The sequence below is a fragment of the Drosophila gunungcola genome, chromosome 3R (assembly GCF_025200985.1).
Source record: "Drosophila gunungcola strain Sukarami chromosome 3R, Dgunungcola_SK_2, whole genome shotgun sequence".
Lineage (NCBI taxonomy): Eukaryota > Metazoa > Arthropoda > Insecta > Diptera > Drosophilidae > Drosophila > Drosophila gunungcola.
Genome location: NC_069139.1, coordinates 22,141,546 through 22,154,393, shown reverse-complemented (window position 1 = coordinate 22,154,393; position 12,848 = coordinate 22,141,546). Strand labels below are relative to the sequence as shown.

The 12,848-nt window shown below is 44.0% G+C and overlaps 4 protein-coding genes across 4 annotated transcripts; 1 reads left to right on the top strand and 3 right to left on the bottom strand.

Annotated features, from left to right (window-relative positions):
- The first annotated feature begins 13 nt into the window (after positions 1-13).
- On the top strand, positions 14-1,837 carry LOC128252322 (F-box only protein 9). The gene is given in 4 exon segments (XM_052979960.1): positions 14-236; positions 300-654; positions 657-1,008; positions 1,115-1,837. Coding segments are annotated over 3 exon segments (1,329 nt in total). The 5' UTR covers positions 14-236; positions 300-317; the 3' UTR covers positions 1,755-1,837.
- On the bottom strand, positions 1,821-3,660 carry LOC128252321 (programmed cell death protein 2-like). The gene is given in 4 exon segments (XM_052979959.1): positions 1,821-2,304; positions 2,368-3,464; positions 3,539-3,618; positions 3,621-3,660. Coding segments are annotated over 4 exon segments (1,458 nt in total). The 5' UTR covers positions 3,646-3,660; the 3' UTR covers positions 1,821-2,048.
- Positions 3,661-4,053: 393 nt separating this feature from the next.
- On the bottom strand, positions 4,054-12,149 carry LOC128252323 (UNC93-like protein MFSD11). The gene is given in 7 exon segments (XM_052979962.1): positions 4,054-4,969; positions 4,972-5,037; positions 5,106-5,154; positions 5,156-5,476; positions 5,478-5,565; positions 5,640-5,809; positions 11,734-12,149. Coding segments are annotated over 7 exon segments (1,308 nt in total). The 5' UTR covers positions 11,821-12,149; the 3' UTR covers positions 4,054-4,442.
- LOC128252335 (uncharacterized) lies at positions 7,458-8,364 on the bottom strand. The gene is given in 2 exon segments (XM_052979979.1): positions 7,458-7,902; positions 7,905-8,364. Coding segments are annotated over 2 exon segments (444 nt in total). The 5' UTR covers positions 8,185-8,364; the 3' UTR covers positions 7,458-7,738.
- Positions 12,150-12,848: the final 699 nt, after the last annotated feature.

Below are 12,848 nucleotides of genomic sequence, written 5' to 3'. Positions count from 1 at the left end.
GTTCACACTGAAAACAATAACTTTACACAGGTAGAAGTGTTCCCGTTTGCGTATCTGAATAAACTTAATCTTAGGGGTCTTACCAATGGCCACATGTTGCTCCCAGTTGCGATCGACTTCGAAATTCTGGGGTGAAGCCCGCGGCCAAAATCAGCAGTACGCGCGGCCCTTTATTATAAGTTTAATTCCGGCCCGAATTCCCCCTTCTTTCAACGACGATTACTAAGACCATTCAGGTTAGAAATTGTGTCAGATAAAAGCGGGTGAATCTATTTTTACGATCTGTTTGGCCTTGGCAGACTAGTTTTACCATAGCCATGTCGGATGTGGACTCGGATGGCGAAGCGCCTGGCCAGGAAACGGGCACCAGCGCACTGGATGAGTTCCGGGAGAGCTGGCAGCGGGAGCTTCAAGGTCATATGAACACGGCGTCCAGGAACCGATCTGAAGCTCCAGATCCCCTTACGGCGGCCAACTCCAATCTCAGCGAGGCAGATCGCCTCCAGGCCAAGGCGGAGAGTCTCTACCGGACTGCCGTTCAGCTGGAGCAGCGTGGCAAGGTGTACGACGCACTTCCCTTCTACCGGAAGGCCACGCAGATCGTTCCGGACATCGAGTTCAAGTTCTACGAGCAGCAGAAGCTCAGCAGCGATGTAAACAAAAGTACCACAGTTTGGCCAGCGATCTGTCGAAGCAGCTGGATCTGGGCCCGCCGGATACTTCGGAAGTTGGAGAGGAGGTCGTGGACAACCTGTACGACAAGTTCCAGCAGGATTTGCGACAGGACAGCATCTACAATGGCAAGATGATCGCGTCCAGCCGCGATGCCAGTGTCCTGACCACTGGCCTACACTTTTCCGACCTGCCGCCAGAGATTGTGATGCGCATTCTGCGCTGGGTGGTGTCCGCCCAGCTGGACATGCGCTCCCTGGAGCAGTGCGCCGCCGTGTCCAAAGGTTTCTATGTCTACGCCCGGGATGAGGAGCTTTGGAGGCTGGCTTGCGTCAAGTAAGAATGAAAAAGTATTCTTTATATGGCCTAGGCATACTCAGATCGCTTAGTCATTAGACCACGTTATATTTAATATTGTCTTAATCATCTAAAACGTTTTCAGAGTATGGGGCCACAACGTTGGAACCTTGGAGGCCCAGGACTCGGACATCAGCAACGTCTATTACTCCTGGCGCGACATGTTCATCCGGCGGGAGCGAGTGCTCTTTAACGGCTGCTATATTAGCAAGACCACGTACCTGCGAATGGGGGAGAACAGCTTTCAGGACCAGTTCTACCGGCCAGTGCAGCTGGTGGAGTACTATCGTTATATTCGTTTCCTGCCCGACGGCAAGGTGCTTATGATGACGAGCGCCGATGAGCCGGCGCAGGGTGTATCCAAGCTGAAGCAAGTGCATAGCGTACGTCCCGAAATGCTCCGGGGACGCTACCGACTCTTCGGAAGCACAGTCACTTTGGTGCTGCAGAAGTCGCAAGCCCGGGGAGCGGGACACATGCGCCAGAGGCGAGGCAGCATCATGCCTTTGGAGGAGGACTCCTCGCAGTTCCTGATCGAGCTGCGCATCGCAAGCACAACCAAGCGACGCTGCACACAGCTGGTTTGGTCACATTACACGCTTGTGCAGAAGCGCAACAAGGTGGACACCAGCTCCGAGTTCGACCTGACGGAGGCCAAATATCCGCCGCTGAGGTTCTCCACCGTGAAGAGCTACCACCTCGATGCCGATGCACCTCTAGCTTAAGTTAAATTAGCTTTAAAAATAACATCAATATGATTTAAAACACTTTTTGAGGGGGAAATAAAACTATTTGATTTGAAACCCTATTAGAGGGGGAGTGGAAATAACGAGATATAATTAGCAACTATCCTTATCGGAGTGTCTAAAAGCTTACAACGTTCTTAACAACTAGAGCATAAAATCTTCCTAGGACAATCGAGAAGCTTAGCTTTCCTCTGCAGTTTGCGTTTAAAATTCGTTGCACCAGCAGCTACAGCGAATGGGTTCTATGGCTTTGGGAAATGGGCGGACGCCGCTCTAAGATTCGGACTGCACCACTATATGCTCGTATCGCATGAGGTCGGGCGTGTCCCAGCAGCTCTTTAGGCATGTGAAAACCAGCACGTTGCCAAACTCGATTGGTGCATTGCAGCCGTTTAGCTGAAACCGCAGCTTGGGAATGAGTGTGGGCAGCAACTGCACCTCGCAGATGGTCTCCCCCTTGCAATTGGGACACTTGGGTAAAGGTTCCGTCAGCGGGGCAACCAGCAGCGGAAGCGCATCCCGTGAATACCTGAAGCAGAGCAGGGAAAGTTAAGAAGAAAAACCCAGGAGGTTCAACAGCTTCAAGGCTTACCTCAACACTTGACCCGGGTTCTGCTGGATGGTAGTGATAAAATTATGAAACACTATGTCGCCGTGGGCGGGCAGGGCTTTCTCGTAGGATTCGTTATCTTCTCCAGCTTCGCCAGATCCGGATGCACCGCCCGTGGGCGAATGGGTGGCATCTTCGTCCCGCAGCTTGTACTCCTGGTACAGATCACGAATGTGGTCCATGGAGAGAGCCCCGCCGTAGTTCTCGTATTCTTCCGCCTGCGTCTTGCTCTCCACATCCACGGCGATGTAGTAGGACTTCAGTGTAAGGTCCTTTATCTGCGACACTGAAAGCGAGGTGTGCTTTAGCAGGGCGATTAGGTCGCGTTCCGGCTTCTTGGGTGTGTCGACCAGCACGACATCCGTTTCGGGACCCTCGATCTCGGCGCAAATGGACGCGGAGACGGCGCTGGCTCCGGCAGCATCCAAACTGGGAGCGGCCGCTGCTGCACAATTGGCATTCGGATCGTCGTCGGCGTTCTGTGGCGAGATCATGTCCATTTGATGGAAGCCCGAGATCAGGTCGTTCTCCAGCGAAGTGCTCTCGTCCTCGTCGTCGTCGATTTCATCGCCGCCAATCTTTACCGGCTCGAGCTTGGCTGGTTCCCCCAATTGTGCATCACCCTTGCCGTACTGCAGTGCATTGGGTCGCAAATTGCCATTCCGCTCGTTCTGCTCGTCATCTGCGGTTATGTCCATGGCCTCGTCCAAGGCCACGGAGTTGGTCTTGGCCAGCGCGATGGCACCTCCGCCACTGTCGCCCCAGTCGTCCGCTCCACTGCACCAGTTGACCGCCTGCAGCGCGCTGGATTTGCCCTTCTTCTTCGAGTGCTGCTTGCCGGCGGCCGAGGCCCTGGGCGACTGCTCGCTGATGACCTCGAACTGGTGGTCCAGGTGCTGGGTGCGCACACAGGCCCAGCTCTTGGAGTTCTGCGAGCAGGCGGGGCTCACGCATCCGAAGACGTACAGGCTGCGGTGGAACTGGGAGCGGTCCAGCGGAGCGTACATCTGTACGATCAGCGGACGCACTGCACCGCACAGCGGGCACGTCGGAATGGTCACCTCGTGTCGCGGCCAATCCTGTGGGTAAAAATCAATTTCAATTATCAGCTGTCTCAGTTGAAGTCCACCGCCTCTGCAATCGCCTTTCTTACGGGTGTTCCGCCGATTTTGTTGGTGCAGCTGGTCAGGATCTGCTCCTGCTTGGGCGTAACCTCCTCATCCTCGTAGCCAGGTACACCGTCGACTTATTCTTGGCCATTTTTCATGTTTTCATCCAAATTTTCCGAAATTCCCAATGATTGGTTTTAGTGATGGACGCAATGAGTGCTCCTGGCTGGCCAATCGATATGTGCCCATGGCCTTTTCGATATTTCTCTGTATCGAATACGTTATAATCGAGTACAATTTTAAACCGCCAAAATCAAACATTTCTAAGCTCAAGTTCAGTTAGAATTTAGCGGGTACAGATTAAAAACTTAATTTTAATATTATAATTTAAGCGAAAGCAAAATTTTAAAATAATTTTAAAGTTTAATTGTTTTAAATAACACTTTTTGTACTTTACTCCTGAAGTTGATAGTTGTAATGTAGACTTTTCGGAAATAGCTTTCCCCCCAAATATTTAATCCAAATAATAAACCAACTTGCACATTGAAAACCTAGTTAGTTTTCTTAAAATTCGTTATATATTTGCACGGTTGTGCCCTTCTTGCACGCCGCCCATTTCTCTTATAATACTTCGAACCTGCGGTTTAATTAATTTACAGTTGCACAATTAATGCTGCTTAAAATAAATAAACGCACGTATACAATACACACATATAAAAACATAGACAACTAGATTACATTTACGTTTTGGAATGCCAACATTAAAATACGTACATATAGCAACCAACAGTAGCGCGCAAAAACACTTATCAGTTATTGTCTAGGAAGACGACGCAGTCGCACGGATTCAACGCACTCCGAGGAATTCAACAAACGCGGACAAATGGCCTAAGCCGTATGGCCCTAACGAGAACCTGCAGCTAATACTCTAAATCCCAGGCGGGACGATTACTTCTCCAGGGCCTCCTGCTCGCGGTGATGCCTCTTGAAGCCCCACTCGACGAAGACGAAGGCGATGGTGCCGATGGTTCCCATGACCACCAGGATGCCCAGCTGTACGTACAGCCCGAAGTGCGAGGAGTAGAAGAAGCTGATGGCCGCCGCCACCGACTGGGTGAACTTGAACAGGGCAAAAGCTCCAACGGCATTGTTCACATACTCCCCGCCCAGCATCGAGTAGATCTGGGTGTTGAAGCAGGCATCGCCCAGGCCCAAAAGGAAGGCGCAAACCAGGGCGATGCTGGCTCTGGGCGGATCCAGGTAGGATATATCGGTGGTATCTTTGAACGGTGCGCTATTCGGCAGGTTGATGAAGATCATGAAGAAGGCCGCCATGTGCATCAAATAGCCGACAATCACGATGGGGTCGCGTCCATATCGCGTCGTCTTGTTGCCCAGTATCCCAAAGAGTCCACCTCCGAAGACCTCGCCGGCTCCAATGCAGATACCCACCAGGCCAACGATCTCCTTGGGGTTTCGGCTATTTTCGTGGTGAATCCAATCGCTGACCCAAAAACGCCGCTGAAGAACGACAGCTCCAGACCTGCAAAGTCAAGATATAAATGTATAAAAGGGTGAACAAATTTGGAAACTCATCTGGGATTAGCACACCTGTATAAAAGAAGGCCAAGCTGAGGAGCAGCATCTTCTTGGTGAGAAAACAATTGTCCAGCCGACTTCAACGCGTACATGGCCTGTCCGCAGCCCGTGTGCTTTTGCTCCAGCTCATTGTCGTGCTCGGCATTGTCGGCCATGAATCTTAGGGCGGCCAGGAAGACAATGCCCAACACGGCGATCACAGTGAGCACGCCGATGACCAGGTTCCGTGTCTCCTTGTCGATGCGAGTCTTGTCCTGGAACTGATAGTACACGAACAGGTTGCCGATGAACATGCTGCACTGCAGCAGGGCCCAGAAGACGCCCGAGTTGCGGGATATGGTGGTGGTCTCGCTGCAGCGTGCCAGGTACGTTCCCTGGCCCGTCCCAGGTGATCGAGGCACCCAGTCCCAGCACTGCGCTGCCCACGTACAGCAGCACCGTGGATGGGAACATGAACGTGATCATGAAGGCCCTGCAAGCAGCGGGTGCGTTAGCCCAGTTAGTTACCAAAATTATATGGGTTGAACAGGGGCAGTAAGCACTCACGTATAGGTCAGTGCTCCCACGACCATGGCCACTCGGGGTCCAGTGAACGAAATGAACGACGGTGCCAGCCAGTTGGAGAGCGAGAAGAACAGGTAGATGATGGCCAGACTGGTGTAACCCTCGCCCTTGAAGCTATCATCCTCCTGGGAAATGCTGTCCAGTATGGTTTTCTGTCGAATGGATAGATCGAATCGAAAAGTGAAACGATTAGCATTTTGGAAACGTGCCAGACACATTTTGACGACTGCATGCCAATGAACCGGCAGCAACGCTTTTGTTTATTGTTTTTTTCTTTAAATGTTATACGGTAAACGTGTTCTCGGTTCAAGTACACATCAACAGGTATTTCCTGTCCGGATACGTTTTGGTTTTGCCTCCAACATCTCCCTAAACAAAACACCCCCGCAGTCGACAGAAATAGTATAAGATTGTTTTTTCGTTGAGAATGTATGCAGGTTTGGTAGCTTGTAATTAAATTGTATTCGACTATTTAAATCAAAAAAGAATACAATTTAATTTAACAAAAAACTTTATTTAGTTTTGTACTAAATTAAAGGAAAAAGATAAAAAATCCTAAACGAACTGTATTGATAAGATAAAGTTGTGCTTTATTCACAAAGTTCTTTAAGAAATTTATTTATTTGCATAACTTAAAGCAGACTCTTTAAGCGCAGCTGTTCAAACGAATTAATCCGATTCTGGGCGCGACTTGGATCAGAGCCAAGTGCAACTTTACAATTCTTGCGGCTGTGAATGGAAAATTACAAACTGCTCATGCGAAACATGTTGTGGTTGAGCTTACAAACTACAAAATTTTCCATTCTAAAGGACGCATCTCGGTAAACGACCGAGTGATATCGTTATCTCAGCGCAAAAATTGTGACTCTGACACGATTTTGATTTCTATTTGCATCAATTAAGTGGCGCTGCAAATCTGGTCCGGTCCTCGTGCCCATTTTGAAGTCCAACTTGAGAGGTTGCACATACTGATAATGCTTTTAAATCGCTCTGTATAGGAATACAGGGGGCTACAGCAAGTGAAAGTCGAGAATATATATGTCTGCACTCGAGAAGCGGAAGTAGTTGTATATGCGGCTAGTGCCCTTGAGAATTCAGGAACTATTTACAAGTCTATGTATGGATTTAATCACTTTTGGGATTGTGACTGGCTTTTTCATCACCTACATACATAAGTTAAATCAAGCCAAGTAATGTTATGGCACACTGTATTAGAGAATAACAAAAAGCAGAGTTATAGACGACTATGTGACGGTACTGATAAGAAATCTCGAGTTTCAAGTGCAAGTAGTCGTTATCGCCACCAATGGAGCTTAATGAACACTTGCTGGTGATCTCCTTAATATTGAATTGACGGACATAAATACCCAACAGAGAATTGGGTCAAGTTTTGTGCAAACAACAATCGAAAGAAAGTCGGAATGCAATAAAGAAAGTAAAGTGCGTACGCGGAATTGCAGGAGAATGTGCTGGACAACTTATTAATTCGATCGTCACTTTGCTTTGTTTATTTATTACGCAAAACAACTGGCACAACGACTCACGAAAAACTTAAAAAATGCTGAAACGAGTTTGGTTTGTTTCGCCTTGCAGAAGGTATTTATACTTTTACTTGAAGTTTGCACGCACCATAGGTAATGCATACTGCATATTGAGTAGTTTTATGTGGTTTAACATAACTATTTTATTTAAAATAAGGTAACAAAACAATAATAAAATCTTGGGCTTTATCACTTGGCTGCAGTAGACAAAATAAAAAAAAATATATATTAATTATTAAGTATTGCTTGAATTGCATTGATTTTCTTTCGGGGCATGGGAATTGGCGTATCAATTTTAAAGGTCTTTATTAAACCATAACTACGAGCTTCGTTTGGCTGCTTAAGATCGGGTTTGAACTCAATTTTCCGTTTTGAAATGTTTGGCCATTTTGTTGTAGTAAGAAATATATGTATGTTGTTAACTTAGGTGTTTTTTTGTTTAGTGACATTTTTCTTTATTTGATGTATGATCTTAGGACATTCTGGACTCAAGTTAAAAAAAAAAATTTTAACTGAACGAAAATTAAATACAACATTCAATCACTTTGCAAACTTAATGTTCATCCTTTTGCAATAAGCCTCCATTTCTTCGAGAGTATGCTTTCCCGGATCAGTAAAGGACATTTTCCCCTCTACATGGCCGGGATGAAAGACATCACTGAGTTTCTGACCTCGTGTTATGGTGAACTCGGCTTCATCAAAAGCTTCCGTTTCATTTCAAAGGTCATTTTGTTTGATGCTTTTGAACATGACGATGACGATGACTGCTCTTCACTTAACCCTTCCCCGTTGTCACTAGTTGGCGACTTAATTGCGTTTAGGCTGCTCAGCCTCTCCATTAATGCAATGGGAACGATATTCTTTCTTGCCAAGGGGATGGGAGTATCCGACCTTGTGGTCTTCATAAATCCATAGGTGCGAGCATCAGTCTGCTGTGTTTCGCGTTCAACTTTGAAATCAATATCCTTTTTCTCATATTTATCCATTTTATTGAAGTGGAAATATAGGTTATGCTTTTTGAACGTTTCGTTTTGTTGTTCTATATAGTAAAAGCCTACTAGATTGGTTTTGCTTTCTTCAATTCAATTTGTATACTTTGAGGCTTACTTAACATTGAATTTATAGAAACGATTTTTTTTTGATTACCATAAAAAAGTTAATCAGTCCCTAACTTGTTTAAATTTAGATCTTGTTTTGATTGAACAGTTTTAAAAATATTCTTTTTCTTCTTTATAAATAAAGTATTTTTTTAAATGTGCCTGTACAATGAACCAGGGTGTCTATATAAATAGATTCTTTACTTAAATGTAGATTTATGTATTTATGTCATATTTTTGTGAGTAATGTGTTTTTACATATTTAAAAACAAAAAAAAACCCTCATAGCTGTAATATTATTATATTATATATTTTTTAAGGGAGTTGACAAAATGAAACTTTAAAGTTATTTTATATAAAAAAAAACCCCACATTGCAACGCCTCTTAAACCGCTTAATGTAATAATATTTTTGGATTACATTGTTTGATATTTGAAAAAATGTTACAACATTTTGGGAAATTCCGAGAGCTGTAAATAACCATTTTCGTCGGGGCCATTGTGTCTTTATAGGGTGTTCGATACACTCGGTTTGGCCAGGCTAGACTTGATTTTCCGCTCTTTTGGCCAGACATTGCTGCACACGACTGCTGAGTGGGGATTTCGGGGGATTTCGGGGATTTGGGGGGGTAATGTGGCTCGGGCAGTGAGTGGTGGGCTCGTCGGCACACACCCACTTTTCGCTTTGTTGTTGTGCAACCGGCTGTTGGCTATGCTCTTTGGCTGGGCGCAGGCGCTCCGCCCGTCGCCCCCTCCTCCGCCCCCTCACTCACAGCCCAGCGTCTTGGCCAAATTGATGTGTGCATATGTATGTTGGTCAACCTGGCTTACTTTATTGCTGACGTGGCCTTGAGCCTGACGACTGACACTAGTGTGCGTGTGTGCCAGTGTGTGTCTGCGGCGGCAGCGAACTTGCAATTGCAATGACATTGAAAGAGTTGCCGTTTGACGCGTTTTGCGTTGGGCGTTTGGTCCCGATTGCGCAATCAGGTGGAAAGGAAAGCGGTCTGAGTGGTCTCAAAAAATGTTCTGTGCCACTCCAATGATTGCACCATATAAGCCAAGGCCTCGCTTCAAAATTGCTCTCTAATAGCCACGGAATACGGGCTAAACACTGGCCGATCGATCGATTGTTGGTCTATAAGTTAAGCGAAACTACACTCAAGAAAACATCAGATTCAACTGGATATCTGCTGGTACAAACAAATACATAATGAACTTAATTGTCAGAAAGTTAAAGTTTTTTCCTTTCGAAATATAAGTTAAGTTTCTTGTTCATGTATAGGACTATTAATCTCTATAAAAAGACGCAATAATGTACTTAAATAAGAATAATTTGTCTAACTAAATTAAAAGTTTATTGTAAATAAAAACATTGGTTACCACTTAAGATCTTTTTTTTTTTCCTGTGTGATCTATAAGTTTGGCTAACTACGCCAGTGCACGCCCTGCTTGGAATTCCAAGTCACTTTTGCCTTTGTTGCTACTGCCGTAGTAAATTGTTTATAAGGAGAACCACTAACTGGAGGGCAGGCACAAAGACAGATAAATTATATTGCGCATGCGCCGCTTGCCGCACTGAAAGGCCAAAATAAAATCATAAAGCAAACCAGAAAAAGTAACAGCTAAGGGACAAATAACAGCGCTTCACTCGATTCAAAACAATTTTTTGCGATATTTATCAGAAGGACACTCATACAGTCCATTGAACCATAACAAAATGGTTCAAAGTAAATGTGCTGTCTGGAAACAAATGACAAAGACCTTTTGTGATGGCCAGTTTGGGCAACAAAAACGCCTCGCATACGTAATAAGACAAGATGAAAATGAAAAGAACGCTCTTTTTGCGTATACCTGACAATCCAGTTGCTTAATGAATCCACAACACTCACGACCTGGGTGCGAATTGATATGATTGGTATATAGTATAAAAATAGGTAAGTCTGCTTTCTGGTTTTGTTTTTGCGTGGCCTTGATCTTACGGCTTTTATTACTGACAATAAATAATCTACGTTATAAGCCGTTATAAAGCAACTAGTCAATGAACGCGTCCATGGAGTTATCTGTGCCTATCACTACCAATAAGTACATACATAAGTGGAAGTTGTAGTCCATTGAGGTTATTTGTCCATATTAATTAGGTAATCGCTATCACTTCAGTATGGCAATAGATTGGAGTGTGCCCCCAAATCTTCCTATGTATGGGATATTAGCCAGCTGGTTCTCGGAAATAATAATAAGCGAATTAGAGCATATCTTGTTTAACTAGAAACTATATCAGCTAGAGACCACTGGTCATATACACATGTATATAAAACATATCTGTTCCTATATATTATAATGAAAGAAATACGTTTAATCTTTTTTATGACATCTAAAATCTTAGTTCCATTGTCTCTTTCCAGTGGCTAAGTCCTATATTTCCTATCAATGTGTTTTTTTTGGGCATTTATCAGTAAAAAGATGATTTTGCCGGATGTAGAAATTTGCGTCATAGAACACATTTAAATACATTTTAATGTATATGTACCTGCATAAATATACATTTTACTACAAAATAATAATTAGCTTGTTACACCTTTTTTTCGAGAAACAATCATAACTTACAACTAATACAACACTTTCAGCTCAAAAAGTGTAGGTTATGGGGTAATAATTGTAAGAAAGAAAATACATAGTATGTTCTTAACTTTTAATGCAAAATAATAATTAACCTTTTTTCGAGAAGCAATCATAAGTTACAAGTTATACAACACTTTCAGCTAAAAAAAACTGTGGGTTATGGGTTAATAATTGTAAGAAAGTTAAAGTTAATTCCCTTATTGAGGTCAACTTTTTTGGCTTCATGTGGCATGTTCGGCTGTATTTGCATAAAAATATGTTTTATATGGCACCAAGTTGTAAAAATTATAAGTTATACAACATTCCTAGAAGCTGAAACTGTGGTAAATGGATAAATAATAAGAATAAAAGAATAAAAGAGTCAAATTCCCTTATCGGGTTCAACTTTTCCGTCTTTATTTGCATTACTAATGATAACCGCTCTATGGCGGATGATGTACGAGTGCCCCAGTGCTCACACTTCTTATCAATTGAAGCCCCCAGATGTGTTTCACACAACGAACAATGGCTCCGAATGACTGGTGACCTTTGGAGCAGTTCATTAAATCGTTATTATAAGCAACTCCTAGCCACTTTACACCGCCACAAATCAGGGGGTAATTTACGACACAGCAATTTGCGCTGGTTGTATGGCGGCAACGTTGCCGCATCCTGTTACGCGGTGGTGGGTGGTGTGTGGTGAGTAGTGACTGTGTGCGTGGGTGGCAAGGGCACTACGTTGTCTATTGGCAAGGACAAGGACGAACGTGCAATGGCAAGGATGTCAACAACAACGCCCACGCATACATACATACATACACGTTGGGAGAGAACGTACCTCGATGTTACACATGGTCTGGAATGCCGTGAAGACGAACATGAAGCCGAAGCCCAGGATGAGAATCATCAGGAATTTCCTATCCATCCTGTGGCCGCTATATGAATCTTTTCCCGCCGCTGGTCGAGTGCAAGTGCAATCAAATCGAATTCAATTAACCTGCCGCCGCGCACTGCATTTGCATACGACGTCACAAGAGAGGGGGCGTGAACTTTGGTTCTCTCTCAATAACAAGTTAAAATCGCACAAAAGGCAGAATAAACGGGCCGCATCTATGTACTTAACACTTTTTGAAAGCAATATTACAGAATGCAGATGCTTAAAATACAACAAAGAAATCGCGTGTAAACTCAAAGCACGAATGTTAAATGCAATGTTTACGCGTCGAGGACTGAAAGTGGACTGAAAAAGACTTCGGGAGGCAGCGCGCTAATAACAGAATTCCCGATTTCACCGCACCTCGAATTCTGTATGCTCTACCTGCCGGTTATCATAATACATAAGTACTATTAAGGTTCCACAGTGTTTGGGTGTGCCTAGATTTTGTTTTTAAATAATCTTGATCCCATTAAATTGAATTTTGTATTGTTTTCGCCAATATGCTAATAAAAGAGCTTATACCAATATCAAAATTAAGAAAATATATAAAAATATTCGTTTTCTAAACCTTTTTTTCACTTTTTACCTTACCTAGATCCAAAAAAATTTTACCTTTCCCAACACTGGGGTTCCATTACTCATCCATCTGAATGACAACACGTACCGTTATGCTAAACAAAAAGCATCTCCAATGCGATGGACTTGACTCTCATAGCGAAAGAGTAAAAAGAGTAAGAAATCTAAATACGAGAGAGTAAGAGAGAGAAAACACCCAAACGCATACAACTACAAAGTCGTGAGCCAGATCTTAGATAATAAACACGCAAGCCAACTATCGATATGACGATGTCGGCGCGGGTACTCGATAAGTTTTTTTAATTTTGAAATCATTTATAAAAGTCAAATTCCGATGGGCCCTTTAGTAAAGTTGAAGAGTGATTTTCGTGGGATGTTGATCTTTTCACTTCCGAGAAGGCTGAAGCCGAGTTAAACTCCTCTTGAGATAATGCCTTTTG